General features: G+C 62.8%; 2 protein-coding genes across 2 annotated transcripts; one reads left to right on the top strand and one right to left on the bottom strand.

Moving 5' to 3' along the window:
• Positions 1–20: 20 nt before the first annotated feature.
• Positions 21–16,698, top strand: HELZ2 (helicase with zinc finger 2). The gene is made up of 20 exons (XM_007954697.2): positions 21–1,021; positions 1,212–1,395; positions 1,507–1,614; positions 1,974–2,494; positions 2,565–3,203; positions 6,193–6,976; positions 7,234–7,309; positions 7,946–11,639; positions 11,727–12,124; positions 12,316–12,456; positions 12,544–12,691; positions 12,787–12,903; positions 12,987–13,179; positions 13,316–13,450; positions 13,593–13,811; positions 14,107–14,263; positions 14,492–14,659; positions 14,768–14,873; positions 14,943–15,028; positions 16,583–16,698. The coding sequence occupies exons 1-20, from the start codon at positions 21–23 to the stop codon at positions 16,696–16,698; spliced, it is 8,991 nt and encodes a 2,996-aa protein (XP_007952888.2).
• A 1,648-nt stretch (positions 16,699–18,346) lies between these two features.
• Positions 18,347–19,333, bottom strand: FNDC11 (fibronectin type III domain containing 11). The gene has a single exon (XM_007954698.1). The coding sequence runs from the start codon at positions 19,331–19,333 to the stop codon at positions 18,347–18,349; it is 987 nt and encodes a 328-aa protein (XP_007952889.1).
• Positions 19,334–22,761: the final 3,428 nt, after the last annotated feature.

Raw genomic sequence — 22,761 nt, forward strand, 5'->3', positions numbered from 1 at the left:
GAGCCAGGCGGGGGCCTAAGATGGGGTCCCTGGTGCGTGGCCTGCCTGCTGCTCCCACAGCCGACAAGGGGCCGTCCCTGGATGCCCTACGCAAGCGAGTGGACCTGCGTCTGGGCTGCTCGCGCTGCACCCAGCGCCTCAACGAGAGCACCTACCTGCTGCGCAGTGACGTGGAGCATAGCTGTCCCAGAGACATCCTGCTGGCCTGCTCCACGTGCAACGCCCCGCGTAAGACCTGGCGCCACGTGGGCCCGCGGCCCAGCTTCCCGCGGCCCGCGCGTTACTGCGTGTGCCGCTACTACCGGCCGGGGTTCGGCTGCCGTCGCCACCACAACCAGTGCACCTTCGCTCGCAGCCCCGAGGAGGCGCTGGTCTGGACCTTTGAGCGTGAGCACCGCGTCTCCCGCCTGTGGCTGAAGGCCGCGGTGCAGGGTGGCCACGCCGGGGCCCCGGGCGGCCAGCACAGTCCTGCTGCCACCATCCGGGCCGAGTTTGGAGGCCACTTTCGGCAGCTCTGCTGCAGTTGCTTCCGGCTGTGCCCCCCACGTCTCTGCCTTGTGGACGCCCAGGGCCAGTGCCCGGAGCACGGAGCCTGCCGCCCGCTGCTGGCCCACGTGAGCGCCGACCTCCGCAAGCAGCAGTTGGTAGAAGTGCGGCCGCTGCCGCAGAACAGGCTGCTGCTGGCCTACTGCAGGTTCGTGGCACGGGGGCAGCCGTGCCGGCACGGGGCGGCCCACTGCCAGTTCGCCCACAGCGCCGTGGAGATGGCCGTGTGGGAGGCGGAGCAGCGGGCCGGGCTGCAGCGCAGGGACCTGCTCACGGCCCCTGGCCCTGGGGACAGCCAGCCCCCCAGCCTCCAGCTGTACTGCCGCACCTGCCTGCTCACCTGTCACTCACTGGAGGCCTTTGAGAACCACTGCGCGTCCCCGGAGCATGCGCAGATGGTGGCATTCGACCCGTCTATGTCCTGGGAGCACCGGGCCCCGCCCGCTGGGCTCTCCGAGTTCCAGCTCTGCCCCAGGTAAGCACAGCTGTGGTCAGGGCGTGGGGACCCAGGTTCCCACTCCGCTGGGCCACAGGGCCCCTGCCTTGATGCCCGCCTGAGATCCTTGGCCTCAGAGGAGCCGGACCTTGTCAGGGACACGGGGTGCCCAGGCAGAGGAGGGCCCAGGTCCCCACCTCAGGGCCCTGATGACCACTCCCGCCCCCAGGCCTGACGTGTGCGAGTACAGGGGCGCCTGCACGAAGGCACACTCAGTGCAGGAGCTGCAGGAGTGGGTGCAGCGGGCGCGGACAGTGGAGCTGCGGGAGCAGGCGGCCTGGCAGGAGGGGCTGGTGTCCTACCAGGCTCGGCTGCTGGCCGAGTACCAGCGCAGCAGCAGCGAGGTCCTTGTGGTGAGCACAGGGAGTGGGGCCCAGTGAGGTGTGGGGCAGGCTGGGGGAGGGAACGGGGGAGGTGACTGAGGGCGGGGAGGTAGCCTTGCTGACCACCAAGGCCCCTTGCAGCTGGCAGAGACCGTGGACGGTGTGTCCATCTCCTGCGACCAGCCCTTGGTGCATGAGGCCAAGGGGAGGACCGCCCAGCACTGCTGGACGTTCAGCATCCACTCGGAGGTGAGGAGGGCACTGCCCGAGGCCTGGGGTCTGCGGCATCCCTGGAACTGTAACCGTATCGGGCAGATGTGGGGAACATGGAGTCTGTGTAAGCTGAGCAGTCCCTCAGCCTCTGTCATCCGGTTCCCTCACCCACAAAGCCAGGTGGTCACCGTGACCTGTGTGTCCCATGCTGTGTGCAGCTCCTCACTAGCACCTACAGGGACCATTCAGCAGGTTCTGCACCCGCATTCTGCAGATGAGAAAATGAGACTCAGAGAGGGCAAGCAGCCTGCTGAGGTCACACAGCCAGGAAGTGGCTAGGCTACAAACCCAGTTGAGTTGGAGCTGGGGTCCTCACTGCTTGTCTCTTTTCCCAGGAGCCCCTGCTACACGTGGCCCTGCTCAGGCAGGTGCTGGGGGCCGAGTTCTTGCTGGTGACCCACCAGCCGCAGGGCCAGGGTCAGCTCTATGCTCAGGGGCAGCACTTTCGCATGCCGGGCTCCACGGCCAACTTCCAGGTGAGGGTGTGTGTGCAGGGAGCATCCTTCGGCACCTTCGAGCAGTGGGTGGTCTTTGACTTCGGACGCCGGCCCGCACTGCTGCGAAAGCTCGGGCTGCAGCTGGGCCAGCTGTGTGGCCTGGGGCGCCAGGGGGCCCCGGCGCCTGACCCCCCCCAGGAGCTGGAGCGTTGGCACACTGGCAACCGCCAGGTAGTGCCCAGCGTGGAGCGGACTGCTGAGCAGGTCGCCCTGATGGCCAAGTACAAGGCGCCCGCGCTGGCCTTGGAGTTCTGTGCCAGCGGCCCCAGCTCTGGCCCTGTCACCTGCACCAACTACCGACAGCGGATGCACCAATTTCTCTATGAGGAGGAGGCAGCGCGGCAGCGGCTGGTGGCCAAGTGAGTCAAGGGGCTGGGGGGAGGGGTATGCAGCTGCTGGGGTCCCTGTGCTGACCGGCCCTCCCCCCAGGCTGAACCTGCGGGCCCAGGTGTCCCTGACGAAGACGCTGCAGACCCCAGCCATGGGCCTGCTCTTTGCACCTCCCGGGGCACTCTATGCTGAGGTCACCCTGCCTGCCTCCCTGATGCCGGACACAGACCAGGGCTTCCTGCTGAGCCGGGCAGTCAGCACGGCCCTGGTGGCTCCCGTGCCGGCACCTGACCACAGGGTGTTCGAGGCGCGCCTGGAGTCCCGGGCCGGCTTCCAGCAAGCCCTGTGGCTGCTGCTGCCAGCCCGCTGTTGCTCGGCCCTGGGGCTGCAGCCCAAGGCCACAGCCGTGCTGGAGGTGCAGTTCCAGGTCGACCCAATGACCTTCCGCCTCTGGCACCAGGCGGTGGATGCGCTGCCCAAGCCCCAGCTGGTGCTGCCTGACCTGCCAGCCTGTGCCCTACCTCATCCAAGCCCTGTGCCACCCACCCTGCGTGGCAACAGCAAGCAGAAACTGGCAGTGGAGCTCATCTCTGGGGGCTCCAGGGGCCCGAAGCACATCCCCCCACTGCTCATCTATGGCCCCTTTGGCACTGGCAAGACCTACACGCTGGCCATGGCCTCCCTGGAGGTCATCCGGCAGCCCCACACCAAGGTGCTCATCTGCACACACACCAACAGGTGAGCTGGTGACTTGGACCGCCCCAAGGTGTGCGGGGGTGACCAAGGCCCTACTCCAGGGCTGCTGTGCGGGTGTCTCCTGGAGAGAGGCCGAGACTGGGCAGACAAGTCTGGGTTCAGATACTCAGCTGCCGAGCCACCCAGAGCTGCCAGGCTCTGGAGCACGACTGAGGACCGGTGTGCACCCGCAGAGCCTGTTCCTCCACTCCTGACCCTTGCAGCTGGTGGCCTGGGCCCCGGGCTGTGGCAGTCTGCACTTCAGCCCCGCTCGGGCTGCACTGGGGCCGGCGGGGGGCGCTGGCAGTGACTCTGGACCAAGGAGAGGGCGTGGTGGGTGTGCTGCGCTGTGTCGGCACTTCCTGGGCGGGTTGTGTGTTTGTTTTCTGCAGCAGCACAGGTTGCTCTCGCAGCCTGGACTTCCTCCTTGGCCACTGTGGTTTCCTAGCTCTCGGCACTGCGCACTGATGCTCAGCTGGGGCTTCCCCTTCCCTGTCCTAGGGCGGAAGAGCCAGGACAGTGCCTGGGCTGGGCTCGGCTAGCCGGGCCAAGGTGGGCAGGTACCTACGAGAGGCCCAGGGCTCCTCTGTGGAGCTGTCCTGGGGCCTGAGGGGCTGGGGCAGGGGCCCTCCATGGCCTCTCTGCTCCTCCTTTTGCCCTGGAAGCTGAGGAGCTGGGTCTCACCATACACCTGCTGAGTGAGTGTCCTGGGGCTGCTGTGATGAGCCACAGACCACGAGGCTTCAAATCACAAATACACATCCCCTTGCTGTTCTGAGGCCAAGTCCCCGATGAGGGTGTGGCAGGGCTGTGCTTGCTCCTGGGGCCCAGGGGGCTCCTTTCCATCTCTTCTGGTGGCTCCAGGCATCCTTGGGCTGTGGCGACACCATTCCAGCCTCCACCTTCCTCATCAGGCCTCCGTGCGTCTCTTCTAAGGCACTTGTTGGATATGGGGCCCATCCTCATCCAGTACTGAAGTTGCGCTGAAGGAATTGGCAATAGACAAGGCTCCAGGAATTGACGGAATACCCCCTGAGATATTTCTACAAACAGATGCTGCCCTGGAGGCACTCACTCGTCTATGCCAAGAAATGTGGAAGACAGCTGCCAGAGCAACTGACTGGAAGAGATCCATATTTGTGCCCATTCCAAAGAAAGGTGATTCCACGGAATGTGGAAATTATCAAACGATACTTTAATATCTCACACAAGTTAAATTTTGCTGATGGTAATTCAAAAATGGTTGCAGCAGTATGTTGATAGGGAACTTCCAGAAATGGAAGCTGGATTCAGAAGAGGACGTGGAACGAGGGATATCATTGCTTTTGTCAGATGGATCTTGGCTGAAAGCAAAGTATACCAGAAAGGTGCTTACCTGGGTCTTATTGATCACACAAAGGCACTCGACTGTGTGGATCATAACAAATTATGGATAACTGAGAAGAAAGGGAATTCCGGAACACTTAATTGTGTTCATGAGGAACCTGTAGAGACCAGGAGGCTGTCGTTCAAACAGAACAAGGGGACACTGCATGGTTTAAAATCAGAAAGGGTGTTTGTCAGGGTAGTATCCTTTCACCATACTTACTCAATCTATATGCTGAGCAAATAATCCTAGAGGCTGGGCTATATGAAGAAGAGTGTGGCATCAGGATTGGAGGAAGACTCATTAACAACCTGCAATATACAGACAACACAACCTTGCTTGCTGAAAGTAAAGATGATTTGAAGCACTTACTGATGAAGATCAAAGACTACAGTCTGCAGTGTGGATTACACCTCAAAATAAAGAAAACGAAAATCCTCACAACTGGACCAATAAGCGAAGTCATAATAAACAGAGAAAAGAATGAGATTGTCAAAAATTTCATTTTTCTTTGATGCGCAGTCAACGCCCATGGAAGCAGCGGCCAGGAAATCAGACATCGTATCACACGGGGCAAGTCTGTTGGAAAACACCTCTTTAAAATGTCAAAGAGCCAAGATGTCTCTTTAAAGATTCAGGTGCGCCTGACCCAGGCCATGTATTTTCAGTGGTCTCATTCACATGTGAGAGCTGGACAATGAATAAGGAAGACAAGGAAGAGTTGATGCTTTTGAGTTGTGGTGTTGGCAAAGAAGGAGCTCTGGTGGCATGGTGGATAAGGCACTTGACTACAAACTGGAAGGTCAGTGGTTCAAACCCATCAGCTGTTCCATGGAATCTACTTCTGTAAAGATTTACACCCTTGGAAACCCAGTGAGGGTTGCTATCAGTTGGAAACAACTCGATGGCAGTGAGTTTGGTTTGGTTTTGATTGGCAAAGAATAGTGAAAGTACCATGGACTGCCAGAAGAACTAGCAAATCTGTCCTGGAAGAAGTGCAGCCAGAATGCTCCTTGGAAGAGAGAATGGCCAGACTTCATCTTATGTATTTTGGTCATGTTGTCAAAAGGGATCATTCCCTGGAGAAGGCTATTGTGCTTGGTAAAGTGCAGGGTCAGTGAAAAGGGGAAGACCCTCAGCAAGATGGACCAACACAGTGGCTGCAATGATGGGCTCGGGCACCGTGAGGCCTGGGAGGCTGGTGCAGGAGAGGCCGTGTTTCGTTTGTGGTGCATGGGGTCACTGTGTCAGAGCCGACTCCATGGCACCAACGCCGACAACTCATCCAGTGTGATGTGTATCTCAGGTGGCCACATCTGCCAAGACCCTGTTTCCACTAAGGTCACAGGTTCCAAGGGCCAGGATGTGGACATCAACCCAACACCTGTCCAGGAGCTGAGCTCAGGGTCACCTCCAGCCACTCTGGGCCTTGAGATGTGGCCCCAGTTCTGCCCCTCCCCCGTCTCAGCTCAGATGCTACCTCGTAGGGGAAGCCTCTCGCTGCCCCCCCCACCCTCATACTCTGGGCTCTTCCTGACTCCTTGCACTTCTGTGTGTCTGTCCCCTCTGCTGACCTGAGTCCCCTGAGAGTGGCATCTGTGTCTCACGGTGACGTCTCTCCCCCAGTGCGGCTGACATCTACATCCGGGAGTACCTCCACAGCCACGTCTGCAATGGCCACCCCGAGGCCACGCCACTCCGGGTGATGTACACAGACCGCCCTCCCAGCCAGACAGACCCGGCCACGCTGGGCTACTGCTGCCTGACGGAGGACCGCCGGGCTTTCCGCCAGCCAACGCGGACGGAGCTGCAGCAGCACCGAGTCGTGGTCACCACCACCTCGCAGGCACGCGTGCTGCAGGTGCCTGAGGGCTTCTTCTCCCACATCTTCATCGACGAGGCAGCCCAGATGCTGGAGTGCGAGGCCCTGACCCCGCTGTGCTACGCCACGCCCAGCACCCGCGTGGTCCTGGCTGGCGACCACCTGCAGGTCACGCCCAAGCTCTTCAGTGTGGCCAGCAGCCAGGCGGCCAGTCACACCCTGTTCAACCGCCTCTTCCTGCACTACCAGCAGGAGGCCCACGCAGTCGCCCGGCAGAGCCGCATGGTCTTCCACGAGAACTTCCGCTCCACCCAGGCCATTGTGGACTTTGTGTCCCGGCATTTCTACCTGGCCCAGGGCAACCCCATCCACGCCAGCGGCCGCGTCCCACACCACCCCCAGCACTACCCACTCATGTTCTGCCACGTGGCGGGTCGCCCCGAGAGGGACATGTCCCAGACGTCCTGGCTCAACCCCGCTGAGCTGCTGCAGGTGGTCGAGAAGGTCCAAGAGGTCTATGACACCTGGCCCCCCTGCTGGGGCAGCCGGGCACAGCCTCACATCTGCGTGGTGTCCCACGGGGCCCAGGTGAGAGCCTGCCCTGGCCAGGAGTGGGGCTGTCCCTTGGGCCCCCTGAGCTCCGGCCTCCCCATTCGTTAGAGGGGCCGAAGTCTTTGCCTAGAGGGGGTGGGGTAGAATGGGGAGAGGTGGCCAGCGGTGTGTGGCAGGGGCCTGTCCTTTGTCCGTGTGGGGGAGAGGCCCAGAGGCCGGCCCTGTGTGTCCCGTGGGAGCAGGAAGACACAAGGCTAGGCCCAGCTGAACTGTGGGCCCTGCTGCATTTCCAGGTCGGTGCCCTGAGGCAGGAGCTGAGGAGGAGGCGCCTGGCAGATGTGTCTGTGGGCGGCTTTGAGATCCTGCCAGGTGGGCGAGGCCCTGCGCCGGGGCCAGTCCTGAGGCCAAGCCTCCCCTGCATGGCCTGAGGCTCCTGGTGCGGGGTGCAAATGGGGGGGCATGTTCTGTAAGGGGCTTGGCTGTCCTCACATGGAGGCCTGGGGACCAAGCTGGGAATGACCTTGCCCACTGCCTGTCCAGGGCCGGGCACAGCCTGTCCTTCTGCAGCAGGAACAGGTTCCCGGCTCCCCCGGTCCCTCAGCCCTAGACTGCTTGGCCCCCTGACCCCTGTCCCTTGAAGGGTGGGAGCAGGTTCCCCAGCCTGCAGCACCCTGACCCTCCAGTTCCCACCCCCTGGCCCATGTCCCTCCCAGGGCAGGAGCAGGTCCCCTGGTCTGGGTCCCTCACAGAGTGGGAACAGGTCCTCCAGCCCCTGGCACCCTGAACCCTCCAGTCCCCACCCCCTGACCCGTGTCCCTCCCAGGGCAGGAGCAGGTCCCCTGGCCTATGTCCCTCACAGGGTGGGAACAGGCCCCCCAACCCCTGGCACTCTGAAACCTCCAGTCCCCACCCCCTGACCTGTGTCCCTCTCAGGGCAGGAGCAGGTTCCCTGGTCCCTGCCCCCCACCTCCCTGACCCCTGGCTCCCTGACTTGTGTCCCTCCAGGGCGGGAGTTCCGGGTCATGGTGGTGAGCACCGTCCACACCCATGACAGCCTGCATGGCCCTGGGGCACTGAGTCTAGAGTTCTTCACAGAGGCCCGCGTGCTCAACACTGTCCTGACACGGGCCCAATCGCAGGTGGTGGCCGTGGGCGACGCTGTGGCCCTCTGCTCCTTTGGGGCCTGCAGCCGACTGTGGAAGAGCTTCATCCGCGAGTGCATTGAGCACCAGAGCATCTTTCCCCAGGGCCTCTCGCTAGAGCAGATCGAGCAGGGTGTGGCCCAGGTGCAGCGCTGGGCCCGTGGGGGCCGGCCAGCCTTGGCCCTTGGAGCTCAGGGGGCTGTGGCTCCCCCAGCGCACAGCACGGCCAAGGAGGACACCCCCACAGCAGAGACTGTGGTCACGAGAGAGAAGGCAGAGGCAGCCATGGCAGCAGGGCGAGCAGCCAGGGGCCCAGTGGCCAGAGGGGGACTAGCTCCCGAGGAGGTGGCCACAGTGAGGCCGGAGGCAAAGGCCACGGCTGCAGGGGAGGCAGCACTCGAGGAGCCTGAGGACTCCAGGTCTGACTTCTGGCTGTCGGACGGCGAGCTCAATGCTGACGACTCCATCCTACAGGAGCTCCTGGACGAGAGTCGGAATGTGACAGTGACTGTGCGTGAGGACGGGCTTCTGGACACAGTGGCTGGGCCTGCACCTGTGCACCAGGCCCGCCACTACACGAACCTGCCTCCGGCCGAACTCCGCAGGCTGCTCCGAGCCGAGCCCGAGATATACCGCCGCTGCATCTTTCTGCAGGAGACCTTCGAGCGGGCAACAGCCGCGGCGCTGGATGGTGTGGCACCTGGTACCTTGCAGGTCAAGGGCCGCCTCAACTGTGGCATGGCCTTCACTGGGGATGAGGTGTTGGTGCAGGTCCTGTGTGGCACCAGAAACGAGGAGGCACTTGCTGGCCGGCCACAGGGCCGTGTGCTGGGCGTGCTGAAGCGCTGCCAACGCGAGCTGGCCTTCGTGTGCAGGATGGACACGTGGGACCCCCGCATCATGGTCCCCATCGACAGCTCTGTGACCAAGATCTTCGTGGCCGGGCTGAAGGACCCCCTGCGGGTGCCCCTCCACCGCCTGCTCCAGGGCCGTCTGCAGTGTGTGGGGCACGAGAAGCTGTCAGGGACGGAGCGGTACACTCGGCTCTTCTGGGTCCGTGTTGTGCTGTGGCGGGAACAATTCTACTACCCGCTGGGCATTGTCTTGGAGGTGCTGCCTGCGGCCACCTCCTGGGAACAAGGCCTGCACATCCTTGACCTGGAGTACAGTCTTCGGGAGCCCTCGCCAGACCCGGCCGCTATTGCTAAGGTGCTGCAGAGGTTACGCACCGAGCTCAGTCGGGCACCGGACCAGCGCGAGGACTGCCGTGGCTTCCTGACCTTCACTGTGGACCCCGAGGGCACCCGCAATGTGGATGATGCCCTCAGCATCCGGGACCTGGGTTCCCAGTATGAGGTGGCAGTGCACATCACCGACGTGGCCAGCCTCCTGCCCCGGGACGGGCCGCTGGACGTGGCGGCCCGCCGGCAGGGCACCGCGTTCTATGCGCCTGCCCGGGAGCCAGTCTCCATGCTGCCGGCCAGCCTGAGCGAGGACGCACTTAGCCTCCTGCCAGGCCAGGACCGCCTCGCCCTTTCCCTCTTCCTCACCTTCGAGAAAGGCAGTGGCCGGTTGAGCAGCAAGCGCTTTGCTGCCTCTGTTGTCCGCTCCGACCGCCAGCTGTCCTACGAGGAGGCGGAGCTGCTGATCCGGGCCCACCCAGGCGCTGACCGGAAGCTGCCGTCCTGCCTGGACTCGGTGGACTCCTGCGTTGTGGCTGCGTTCCACTTCTCCCAGAACCTGCGCCGGTGTCGCCTGGGCAGCGACTGCCACTACGAGCAGCTGGACGAGGACAGCGTGCTGGGTTTCCGCACGGCCCACGCCATGGTCAAGGAGTACATGGTTCAGTTCAACAGCTGTGTGGCCGAGTTCCTGGTGCGCAGCCAGCGCACGCAGACAGTTACGCCCCTGCGGTGGCAGCCTGCGCCCAGCAGCGCCCAGCTGGACACCCTGAGCGAGAAGTACTGTGGGCTGGTCCCCCTGTCGCTGCACCTCCGTCAGCACCTGCGTGGCCAGCTCCTTCCTGGCACGAGGCTTTGCCTGCTGGCCTCCCTCTGGAAGCAGCTGCAGCTGGCCGCCCAGACCGAGGACTTCAGCCAGGTGGTGGACCTCATTGCCGCCGACGAGCTGCACCCCTCACTGGCCCCCGTCAGCCTTGAGCTCCGCAGAGCCCAGTGCCGCTCTGCGTTCAGCCGTTCCAGCCTTGGGGAGCAGGAGCCTGCCGCCCATCACTCGCTGCAGGTGGCCTGGTATACGTGGGCGTCTTCACCCATTCGCCGGTACATGGACGTGGTGGTGCAAAGACAGGTCCTGTTGGTGCTGGGCCTCGGGGGCACGACCTACTCCGCCAAGGACATCGACGCGCTCTGCCGAGACTTTGGCCGCCAGTACACACGTGCCCAGAGCTACGAGCGCAGGGCCCGCACCCTGCACCTGGCCGCGTGCCTCCGTGCTCAGCCACAGGACATGCTGGGCTTCGTGGTGGACGTGGAGGTGGGTGCCCGCTGCTTCCAAGTGCTCTTCCCCACGCATGGCGACAGCCTGCCGGAGCCCTGCCCCGTGCACTACCGTGGCCTGCAGCTGGAGGAGCCCCCTCGGCGCCTGGAGGGCCTGCCTGGTCTGCAGCTCCGGTGGCGGTTCCGCATCTACTCTCTGCAAGCCGGGGGGTGCCGAGCCCCTCCGCCTGGCGCCCTGCTGGACCCACACACCCGCCCCGTGCAGCCAGCCCTGTGGCAGCAGCTGCTGGCAGCGGTGGAGCGGCAGGCCTGGCCCGAGGCAGCCGCCCTAATCCGGAAGCAGGCTCCCGTGGAGCCACAGCGGCGCAGGCGGGGCCAGGTGGCGTGGAGTCCCTGTGGACACGCGGTGGAAGTGGTGAGGGAGCTGAGCCCCGGGGACGTGGTGCAGGTGCAGCTCAGTTCCCGCCTGCAGCGCGGCCTCCTGGTGCCCACCCTGCAGCTGTGGACCGTGGCGCCTGGGCTCAGCCTGTGCCTGGAGCACATGGCGCAGCCCAGAGACTGCTTCTCGGGCTGTGCCCCGCGGCCGGCGCAGGACCACTACGCCAACGTGGACGAGTACACCCACGTGTGGGGCCCGTTCTGTGCCCTGGAGTCGGCCACCAGCGCAGTGGCTGAGAATGACTCCGTCACGCTGCAGCAGGTGTGCATACACTGGGACAAGGCACGGACGTTACACGGGCAGCTGCAGGGCACCTTTTACCTGAAGCCGGCCTTCCTCCTTGAGCACAGCCTTGACGGCAGCCTGGGCCACTCCTACCTCTGCATCCGGCTCGAGGGGCTGCCGGCCACACCCCTCGCCAGGGAGCCCTTCGCCAGCTTTGGCCCCCACCTGAGTACCAACCCCAGCACCTACACCTGGGTGGCCCACGGGCTAATGGAGGAGGAGTGGGATACTGAGGATGACCGGGCGGGCGGGCTGGAAGCGCCCAGGCAAGTGCACTTCTACCTCCTGCACATGGCCACAGAGAAGATTCCGAAAGAGGTGCTCAGGCCCGGCACCCTCTTCACCGTGGAGATGCTGCCCAGGCAGCTTCCGGACCTGTGAGTGGCTCCCGGGCTGCAGAGAAGGTGGGCAGCACCCCCTGCCCACAGAGGCCTGAATACCCACCTTTGCCTCCCCCCACCCAGGCGCAAGGAGGAAGCCCTGCGAAAGCTGAAGCAGCTGAAGTCCCGGCTGGTGGTCAGCATTGCCCTGGGCCTGCCCATCCCCCAGCCTGCCCACCGTCCCGGGAGCCTCCTTTCCAGCCAGCAGCCCCTCCGCAGAGGTGGGTCTGTTCAGGGAGTGTGCAGGGGTCTGGGTCTTGGAGCGGATCCCCCCACCTCCTCATCTCCTGCACCCCTGTCCTGGTGCTGGGGGCGGTCTGGCCTCCCAGCCTCCCTTGTTGTGCCCCCAGGGGCCCCCAGCACTCTCCTGAAGAAGCAGAGCTATGATATCCCCGGAGGCCACCACGAGCTGAACCCCAGCCAGAACGCAGCTGTGCGGGAGGCGCTCCAGAAGCCGTTCACAGTTATCCAGGGACCCCCAGGTGAGGAAGGCGCGCAGGGCGGGGCCGGAGGGCGGGGCGGGGCGGCGGGGAGGCGGGGCGGGGGGCGTGGCCAGAGGCCAGGGAGCCCGGGCCTAGGCTAGGGCCTGGAGGGCGGTGAGGTGAGGCGTGGAGGCGGGGCCTGGGGGGTGGCGCGGGAAGAGGCGGGCGGGCGCTCACCAGTTCTGCCGCAGGCACCGGGAAGACGGTTGTGGGCCTACACATTGTGTTCTGGTTCCACAAGTGCAACCAGGGGCCCGCACCGGCGCGCGGCCGCGGAGGCCCCTGCATCTTGTACTGCGGCCCCTCCAACAAGTCCGTGGATGTCCTGGCAGGTGCGCGGGACGGGAGGGAGGAGACGGCTGGGGGAAGGACTCTGCCCGGGTTGCGGGGACAGTGCCTCACATCCCCGATGCCTCCAGGGATGCTGCGGAGCTGGCGGGAGGAGCTGAAGCCCCTCCGCGTGTACAGCGAACAGGCCGAGGCCACGGAGTTCCCGGGGCCGAGACTGGGCAGCAAAGGCCTGCCTAAGAAGACCCCCCGGGAGGGGAAGCCGAACTGGAACCTCAGGTGCGGCCTCTCCGTCTGCGCCTGGGAGAGGGGCAGAGCCGTCCCGGTGGGCAGGGTGCGGGGGAGGGATGGCGCCTCACGGAGGTCTCCCCCAGGACCATCACCCTGCACCACCGCATCCGGAGGGCCCCCAACCCACATGCAGCAGCCCTGAGGGCGTTTGACAGCCGGGTGCAGAGAGGGGAAGACTTCACCCTGGAGGACATTGCCGAGTAGGTGGCTGGGGGGAGGGTGTGCTGCCTGCCGGCTCCTGGTGCAGACCTCCTGGGATGATCTGGCCCCATCGCCCTCCCAGGTACAAGAAGACCCTTCGGAGAGCACGGCGGTTCGAGCTGGACCGACACACAGTCATTCTGTGCACCTGCTCCTGCGTGGCTTCCGGCAGCCTCAAGCACCTGGACGTCCGGCAGATCCTGATCGACGAGGCGGGCATGGCCACGGAACCCGAGACCCTCATCCCCCTGGTGCACTTCCCGAAGGCGGAGAAGGTGGGCAGTGGGGCAGGACGCCGGTCCACTCCCTGGAGTCATCATGTGTGGCCTCCTGGGGTCGCTGTGGGGCACAGGCAGCCAGGGTGTGTGGGGGCCGGGCCTGCTCGCCCCTCCAGGTGACACCTTTGTCCAGGTGGTGCTGCTGGGGGACCACAAGCAGCTGAGGCCTGTGGTCAAGAGTGAGCACCTGCAGAACCTGGGGCTGGATCGCTCCCTGTTCGAGAGGTACCATGGAGACGCCTACCTGCTGGACACACAGTACAGGATGGTGAGCCTGGCCAGCCCAGCCCCGGGGCTCAGGGATGCCCAGCGCCCGCTCCCCTGCCGCCTGCAGCCCCCACCCTGGCAGCCACAGCTGCTCAGGTAGGTGGGGGACGGGCTCTGCTCCCCTCATCCACCTTCTCCTGCAGCACAGGGACATCTGCACCTTCCCTTCCATGGAGTTCTACAAGGGCAAGCTGAAAACCTGGCAGGACTTGGAGCGGCCATCTAGCCTCCTGGGCCATGTGGGCAGGGAGAGGTGTGCCATCATCTTTGGACACCTGCAGGGCCACGAACAGAGCTTGCTGGTGTCCACGGACGAAGGGAATGAGAACTCCAAGGCCAATCTGGAGGAGGTGGAGGCGGTGGTGAGTGTGGGCAAGATCCTGCCTGGGGGCTTTCTGGAGGAGGGAAGGGAGTGGGGGGGTGCTTCTTGGAGGAGGAGGAGAAGGTGGAAGGACGTAGGAGGCTTCTTGGAGGAGAAGGTAGAGGGGTGAGACAGGTCTTTCTGGAGGAGGGGGAGGAGGGAATGGGGGAGGGCTTCCTGTAGCCCTGAAGTGTTGAGGAAGCGTTCCTGGAAGAGGAGGCAGCACAAGTGAGGGGGCTTACCTGGTGCCCAGAGGCCCAGCTTTGGCTTTACTGGCATTATCTGCTGCCCCTCAGGTCCGCATCGCCAAGCAGCTGACCCTGGACAGGACAGTGGATCCCAAGGACATTGCCATCCTTACCCCCTACAATGCACAGGTGGCCGAGATCAGCAAGCGGCTTTCTCAGGAGGGTATCACTGCAATAACGGTGTCCTCCATCACCAAGAGCCAGGGTGAGGCTGGGGAGGGAGGGCGCAGGGGAGTGGGTACAGGAGGGTGAGGCTGTGTGGGGGGGAAGGGTGCGGGGGGTCTAGAGGGGTGAAGAAGGGTGGGTGCAGGGGGGTTAGGCTGTGTGTGGGGGTGTGAGGGGGTGCAGGGGGTGGGCCCAGGCCCAGGCAGGGGGGTGCAGGCGGGTGGGCAGAGACCTCATCGCCTCCCCACTCACTATGCACGCCTCCCAGGGAGTGAGTGGCGTTATGTTCTGGTGAGCACTGTCCGCACCCGCCCCAAGAGTGACATCGAGCAGCGGCCCACCAAGAGCTGGCTCAAGAAGTTCCTGGGGTTTGTCGTGGACCCCAACCAAGTAAACGTGGCCATCACCCGCGCCCAGGAGGGGCTCTGCCTCATTGGTGAGGGAGGGAGTTTGTCTGGAGGGAGGAGATGGGCTGCGTCCTCCCAGCGGAGTGCTCCCTGGGGTGGCGGGGCCCCAGGCTGCCCCTGACTCCTCCTCCTCCCAGGAGACCACCTCCTCCTGCGATGCTGCCCTCTCTGGCAACGACTGGTGGACTTCTGTGACAAGGAGCAGAGTCTCGTGCCCGCACACATGGTGCGGGTCTGGAGAAGGCCAGCAACATCCTTCTGAAGAACACCCAGGTGCCCCTTTCTCCTCTGCCTTCCCCTTCCCCACTGCAGGAGGGACCCCCCTCCTCTGCAAACTGCCAGGGGGCCCCACTCCGGATCCCAACGTGCCTTCACCGCCAGCACTGCCCTCGCTGGACGTGAGGCTGGGCAGCGGCGTCACCCAGTGATGTGAGCCTGCTTGGTGTCCACTCTCCGGGGGCAGCAGGCGGCCAAGCCTGTGGGTCTGTGGACAGACTGAAGGGGCGACCCAGGGTCGGGGTGCATCCCCACTTACTCCTGCTCTGCTGCTTTTCCTGGCACAGTTGGTGACAGCGAAGCTTCTCAGAGTGGCTGCATGAGAAGGTCCCCGTGTCACTAGGAAGGTTCAGGGTCAGGAAGGAAACCCCTTTGAGGTGCTGCACCACCTCCGGGCGCCACCTGCAGTCACTTTGGGTGCCGTCCACAGACACAAGCTTTTAGATTTTATTTTTTTAAAAGACCAAAAGCCAGTGATTTTTTATTGGGACAGGGACCTTAGCCCCAGCTCAGGGCAAAGTGGCCTCCCTGAAGTGGAGCAGGCCTCTCATCACTGCTAACTGAGCCTAACTCAGACCCACAGCCCTGTGACCTTCAGGGGCTGCCGGGCAGGAGATGGCTGGACCAAAGCCACTTGACTCCCACTGCTGGGCTGTGCAATATTGCAGAGTTGGCTAGTCGGCCTGACAGCCTCCTCCCACCAAGCCCGGTAACCCCAGGCACTGGCCTCTGCCTGGTGCAGGGGCTTTTGAGACAATCAGCCAGATGACTTTGCAGGTTGAGACCTTCAGCTGCCCCTTTGGGGCAAGGGTCTGTGTCCTGCTTTCCGTCCCCAGGCAGCTCTGGCCCCAGGCAGTGAAGCCCACCTGCCTCTGCTGGATGCCTTGGCCTGGGGTCCGAGAATGCTGCACTTTTTGTTAGTTTGGGTGGTCCTGGGCCAAACCCACCGTCACTTGCTGCAGGCCCCTTTGCAGGGCGATGTGTGCAGCCTACTCCTGATGTTTTTACCAGTCACAGTCTACGTTGCAGCCTTTGAAACTGTCGGTGGCACTGTCTGACTGAATACAACTTTTGTCATAAAGGTGATGCCGAAGCTGGGTTCCTGTAGTCTGAGTCCTGGGACATGGGTTGGAGGCGACAATTCCTTTTTGCTTTGGGATTAGGACATGGCCGTTGAGGCCCTAAAGAGCCTGCCATGGACAGAATGCTGGGTACATGGGGACACAGAGTGTGGTGCTACAGCTGAGGATATGGGGTCTGAAGGTCATCGTGCCAGGATGGCAGGAGGCTGAGGTGGTGGCTGTTAGCAGGGTGGCCCATCCCACTGAACTCTTCCCAGGCTGGCTGGCCCCAAAGGCTGCCATGGGCTGAGTCTGAAGTCCCCGGCTGCAAACCTCTTCAGTGTCCTGCCTGGTACTGGTCTGCAATGCCGCCCCTGGTATCCTGGGGAGAGCTCTGGTGGCGTAGTGCCTAAGGCATGTGGCTGCTAACCAGAAGTCTGGTGGTTCAAACCCACCACACACTCCTTGAAAGGAAGGTTGGGGAATCTACTTCCGTAGTGATACTGCCTCAGAAACCCAAGGAGGGGTCGCTAGGCCTCGGATCCGACTCCGGGGCAGTGAGTTTGGTGTCCTGGGCACCGCCCACACTCCCCAGGCCAGCCTGTGGCCCTTCAGGATTTGCCTACACGGCCAGAACAGGGCAGGCCAGCAGGTGGCGCTGGACCTGTGAGCTGAAGCGGGTCCGTTTCTTGGAGAGGAAGTGGCAGGAGGGCCGGGTCCTGGCCCCCTAAGCCTCTAGCGCAGTGTCATATGGGGGAAGGGAGTCACCTGCAGAGAAATAAGGCGCCGGCACCAAGCACTGCCCACGGCCCTGCGAGTCCTGCGCACTCTTCGAGTCGGTCCTGCGTGGCTGCCACTAGAGCACAGGGCCTCGAGGGGGTGCCGGACGCTTGGAGACCCCGGTGATCTGGGGGAGGGGCCCTGCCTTCCAAGAGGACTTCTGCGTAGGGCGACCCTAGCGTGTGTTCCGGACCTCACCAGGCCGAGTCAGCTTCCTGCAGAGGGAGCAGCGGGCGTTGGCCGCCCTCAGGCTGCGCGTCGGGAGGGCAGTGGTTCCAGCAGCTCAGTAGCGGGGGGAAGGGGCGCGCTGCGCTTCCGTCGCAATGAGGGTCGTGATTTCAACTCGCGGGGGGAACGGGGACATCCACAGACAGAGCGCAAGGCAGGGAGAGGCCGAGAGGCTGGCGTGAGCTAGACGCCACTGACCACCCCCCACCCCCGCAGGAGGAAAAGGGCGAGGCGGGCCGCGGGAGGGGGCGGGGCCACCAGGGGCGGGGCGGGCTGCGGGGGTGAGGCGGGGAGGCCCTTTGACGTGGACCCACGTGCTGCCCTTCCGGTACCCACACCCGAGACGAGCGGTCTCCTGGTATCCCTGGCCCATCTCCTCCACCCCTCCCTTCGAGCCTTGCTCCCACCCTCAGCCCCAGGGTATCGTCTTCCCAGTGTCTGACTCCTGAGTCCTTCCCTCCCCTCAACATTTCTCAGGAACACAAATGACTCATGGGGACCCCTCCCAGCCCGGGGTTGGCGGAATCCCCCCCCCCCCCCGCGGGCCATCCAGGATGGAGTCCCCCATAGGCTGAGGGAGCCCAGAGGGTGTGGGACAGCCTGGCTTGACACCTTGGATGCCAAGCAGGACCACGTGGGTGGGTCAGTCAGCAGCTGAAGAGACCTGGGAGAGAACCCTGTACAGAGGGTCAGAGACTTCCCAATGCTGTTGGGATTAAGTGACCCGCCACCCTTCTCATGCAGCTCCAAGGAGTCAGAATTGACTCTCGGTGAGTGGCATCCTTCTGACAGTGGCTAGGGCGTGGTGGCTAGCAGGGGCCAGAAGCTGAGGGGGGCCAGCAGCTGGAGGGAAGGCCCACCAGGACCTGTGGTACTCAGTGCCATCTCCTGGCCCAGAAATTCAACTGCATCGGGACTGGGGGCACAGTGACCTTCAGATTCTTGGGGAGAGGATAATACTTTTGTTGTCATTTTAGAAGGGAAATGCCTCTTGTCTTGGGCATCCTGGAAGCTGGGGCTGGACCATGGCTGCCTTGACTGTGGCTAAGCAGGACCTGGGGAGGGGGTTAGGCCCCTCCTTGACAGCCTCTGGTCCAGGAGGCAGATAAAGACAGCTATGGGGCCACCGGACAGAGTCACAGCCCTAGGTTGCTCACTCAGGATGGGCTGGGGCCCTGGTGACAGAGCCCTTCTTGCTCCAGAGGCCGCTGCCCCTCTGAAGGTGTGGCCTGGGGTTCCCAAGGGAAGGTGAGGGAGGGAAGGCTGAAGGAGGGGGACCTGGGTCTCCCCAAGGAAGTCAGCTGGCATGTCTGTCCGTGGTGCATGTGTGTATACTCCTCTTTATTAGTGTAAATTCTAGAAAATCATCTGTCAGAAGGTGCAGCTGGGGGACAGGCTGGACAGGCCCCGCCAGCGGGAGGCGGGCCGCTTCAGGGGCCCCGGCTTGGTGTGCAGGGTGAGGCTGTCCCTCCAGGGCTCGTACACCAGCGTGTAGCTCTCAGCCCTTTTGATGGTGAACTTGTAAGCACGGTTAGGCAGCAGGTTGTGCACGTCGAAGGTGCAGGCGGCCACGGGGATGAGGCCGCACTGGGTACACTCCTGCTGGGTGCGAGGCTCCAGCAGCTTGAAGCAAAGCTCAAACCGCTCGGGCACAGTCGGCTGGACGGTGACGAACCAGCGCAGGCTGACCCAGTCCTGGTGGGCCACCGACTCCTTGCGGTCGAACATGACGGGCATCTTCGTGCTCAGCATGAGCCGGATGTGTGGGACCTTGGTGGCACCGATGTCCGACACCAGCCGGTGCTTGACATACAGCCGCCCTGGCACCATCATGGCCAGGAAGTTGTCCATGGCGGCTGACAGGTCTGCCAGCCGCCGCTCTACGCGCCCCCAGCCGGCCAGAAAGGGCCGAGGGTCGGGCGAGTGGAGCAGAGCGTCCAGCTGGGCGCGGCCGCGGGCCAGCTGCTCCAGCAGGTCCCCGAGCAGCAGCAGCTGGATCTTGGTCTGTGCGGTGCCCACCTTCTTCATGCGCTGGAATTTCCAGGGGTCGATGAGCTGGAACATGGTGCCTGGCAGCACCTGTGAGTTCGGGTCGCCCAGTGCCAGCTGCTTGGGCAGGATCTCAATGTAGTAGGAGCACTTGTGCAGCAGCTCCATGCGGGCGTGGTGGCGTCTGAGCAGCTGGGCACTGAGGGCCGAGGTCAGGAACTCGCGTAGAGCGGTGCGCCGCTCCACGTACATCTGCCACGCCTCTGGCTCCAGCAGCTGCCTGTCCTCTGCCTCCTCTGGGTCCAGGAAGGCCTGGGGACTGTCCAGCTTCATCTTGTCCAGCCCCAGGCCCGTCACCTGGAAGTTCATTGTCTAGCAGCTGGGAGGGGGGAGGAGGGAGGTGGCAGGGCTGCTCTCAGCCTCCCTGCTCTGGGGGCTATGCCCTCTGCCACCCACTCTGGGACACCTCAGTGTGGGCCACCCAGGCCCACTGCCCCAAAACTGGGCCCTCTGGCCTCCCCTGGGGAGGGGCTGTGGCGAGCATTTCCTTCTGGGAGGAGGAGCCAGAGGGCTGAATGTCAGTGGTGGTACAAGACAGTGCAGGGGTCTGTTTGTCCTCTGTGACATGGGCTGATAGTGCCTCCTTGGGGCTGTTAAGGACTCAGTGTGACCCTGTGTGACTGCCACTGGACACACCTTGGGGACACCACTGCTCCATCCACAGCTGCAGGTGCAGAGCAGGGACCAGGCTCCCCTGACACAACCCGGGTGAGGTGGGGGCCAGCACCACCCAGAGCCAAGGCTCTGAGGACCAGAGCAGATGGGCCCCACCAGCCTGGCTGAGTCACTGCTCCGAACGAGCCCCATGTCCCATTCCGGCGGCACCCTGAGGCACAAAGCCTTGCAGTCTGCTCTCCCTCCAGGCCAGGCCTGAGCTCCCCCGTTCCAGGGCTCCCTAGAGGGGCGGGGCCACCCCAAGCCATGCGCAGCTCTACGCCCAGACTTGCATCTGAGATGAGCGTGAAGCCCAGACCAGGGCAACCGAACCCCTGGTCTAAGGGTGGCTCTGGAGGAGGCTGGGCCCGACTCAGACCACTCAGACCCGAGTTGGGAGGCCAATCTCGGTGCTAGGGATCTGACAAGAGGTCAGGGAGGGGCGGCCCCGGCCCCGCCCCCGGCCCCGCCCACCTCCCCAGGACGCGGGTCCCGGCCCAGAGTCTCCGCTGCCCGCGACCCCAGCCCGCGAGCCCCCCGGCGCCCACTTGCCCTGCCTCCGCTGGCGGAGCGGAGCCGTCTGGCGCAGTGTCCAGAGCCGTCGGCCTCTTGCCTCGCGCGACGGGGGTCCAGCGGGTTGCCAAGGGGACCGAGGATCTTTGTGACGCCCCGCCCGGCCCGGGGCATGGGGGTAGGGCGGAGAGCCTGGGCGACCCGGCCCCGCCCGCTGCGAGAGCCGGAGGGGCTCCGGGAAGCCGGGGGCCCTTTGGGCCTGCAGGGTTGCGCGCAGACGGGGGCGCGCTGGATGGGCCCAGGACGCCGGCCAGCCAGACCGCTGGTCGGATCCTCCGCCTGGAAGGGTGGAAGTGTCCAGGGGCATCGCTCCCTTTCCTTGGGGACTCGGGCATCAGGACTGGTGCGCCTACCTGAGAGCCACCTCGCGGATGACTGGAAGGTGGCTACCTCGAAAGCCAGACTGGCTTCCGCTCTGCGGCCGGTACCGTGATCCCGGCAGCCTCCGTGAGTTACCCGGAAGGTCCTCTGGAGCCCCTCGGAGGAACTGGGGAGACAAGCAACCGCGTGAACTGCCCGATGGGCGGTGCTTGTTGCAAGAAGACACCGCATCCCGACAGACGGCAGGAAGCTGAGCGACCACTCTCCACCCACCAGGCCCTGCCTCTGTGGAGACTTAGGGATTGTCACCCCCAAGGCGTTGCCGCCCATGCTTGTGCTGGGTCTGGATAATGGAGTCTCCACAGCTCCAGGAACCCCTAAAGGTGTTCTCAGTCCCTCCCATCTCACGTGTAACCCCCAACAGGGCTCAGCTCGGATGGGGTCCCCACCCAGCCCCCCACCACACCCCAGCCAGTCTGGCCCATCTCAGACGTGGAAGTCCCTCCTGAGCCCACCTGGAAGGTGGTGAGGGAGGGAGGGAAGCCCTGTCGCGTCTCTGTCTCCACCCCACCGAGGATCAGTCTATAGGGCCCTTTCCTGGGAAGGGGGTCTGTTCTTTAGCTGCCCCTCCCCAAGCCTGCTTTGTAGGGAGGAGGGCATGGGGGCGCCTAGTGTCCCTGCTCTGGTTAGGAGGGTCCCTGTCGGCCTGCCTCCCCACCCAGGTGCGGGCCTGGGGATGCTGCTTCTGTCCCTCATCCTGCCTCACGCAGCCCCCGTCGCTGTCTTCCTGGCATCACTTGGGGGTGAGGGGTGCAAGGGTGGGTCTGGAGAGGGTCGCTGTCCGAAGGTTGAAGGGCTGAATCTGGAAGGGGTGGCAAACAGCCTCAGAGGCTCCCCTCCCCGTGTCCCCCTCTTCTCAGGCTACACCCTGACCTCAGTCTCCCTTTTTCTTGTTGCTGTTTTTGATTCCCTACTGGTTTTAAAATTATTATTAAATTTTTTTTTGTTGATTTTTTTTTCTTAGTTTTTTATTGTGATTTGGGTGAAAGTTTACAGAGCAAATTCATTTTCTGTACAGCAGTTCATACACATTTTGTTTCATAACATTGATTGCAATTCCCCACAATGTAACAGCTCTCTTCCCACTTCCTCCCTGTAGTTACCTCTTCCCTGTGTCCTTCTCTCCCATGCATTCCCACCCCAGCTGTCTCCCTGTGCAAACACTGCCTTTCTGTTCTCCCACGACTGATCTCTCCAAGGAGTGTATCTACCTGTTGTGAATGTTCTCCCCATAAGCCTGTCTATTGTTTTGCTGGAAGCCATAGGAGTGAGTTCAGTTCCAGACCTGAAGGGCAACTAGGGGCCATGGTCTCAGGGGTCTCACCAGGCTCGATCAGACCATAAGCCTGTTTTTTTGGTTTTTTTTTTAATGATTTTGAGTTTTGTTCTACATTTTTCTCCCAGTCTATTCAGGATTTCCTGCATTGAGATCTTTCCAAATGGTTGACAGTGGTAACTAGGTGCTATCTAGTTCTGGTCTCATGGTCATATAGGCTGAGGTTTGCATAGTCCACTAATCCCTTGGACTAATTTTTTCTGTGTGTCTTTGGTTTTCTTCATTCTTCTTTGCTCTGGATGAGGAGAGACCCATTGTTGCATCTAGGTGGCCACTTGCAAGCTTTTTTTTTTTTTTTTTAATTGTGATTTGGGTGACAGTTTAGAGAGCAGATTCACTTTCTATACAGCAGTTCACACACATGTTATCTCATGACATTGACTACAATTTATCCCAATGCAACAGTCCCCCTTCCACTTCCTTCCGATAGTTAACTCTTTCCTGTGTCCATCCCTCCATGTACCCCTGCCTCCTGAGCTGTCTCCCTGTGCATAAGCAGCCCTTCTTTCTCCCATGATTGTTCTCTCCAAGGAGAGTATCTACCTCAGGTACATGTTCAATTCATATGCCTGTCTTTTGTTTGGCTGGAACCACAGGTGTGGGTTCAATTCCAGACCTGAAGGGCAGCTAGGGGCCACGGTCTCAGTGGTTCCACCAGGCTCTATCAGATTAGACCAGCAAACCTGCTCCCCCCTTCTTTTTTTCCCCCCCAGATGATTTTAAATTTCGTTCCACATTGTTCTCCCTCTCTATCCAGGATCTCCTGCATAGATTCCCCCTCCAAGTGGTTGAC

The sequence above is a fragment of the Orycteropus afer genome, unplaced genomic scaffold (genome assembly GCF_000298275.1).
Source record: "Orycteropus afer afer isolate SDZICR_OR568_19922 unplaced genomic scaffold, OryAfe1.0 scaffold00469, whole genome shotgun sequence".
NCBI lineage: Eukaryota > Metazoa > Chordata > Mammalia > Tubulidentata > Orycteropodidae > Orycteropus > Orycteropus afer.

Coding starts and splice junctions, on each gene's coding strand:
- HELZ2 (XM_007954697.2), top strand. CDS start 21: ATGGGGTCCCTGGTGCGTGGCCTGCCTGCTGCTCCCACAGCCGACAAG. Junction 1,022..1,211: donor GAGTTCCAGCTCTGCCCCAG/GTAAGCACAGCT, acceptor TCCCGCCCCCAG/GCCTGACGTGTGCGAGTACA. Junction 1,396..1,506: donor GCAGCAGCGAGGTCCTTGTG/GTGAGCACAGGG, acceptor GGCCCCTTGCAG/CTGGCAGAGACCGTGGACGG.
- FNDC11 (XM_007954698.1), bottom strand. CDS start 19,333: ATGAACTTCCAGGTGACGGGCCTGGGGCTGGACAAGATGAAGCTGGAC.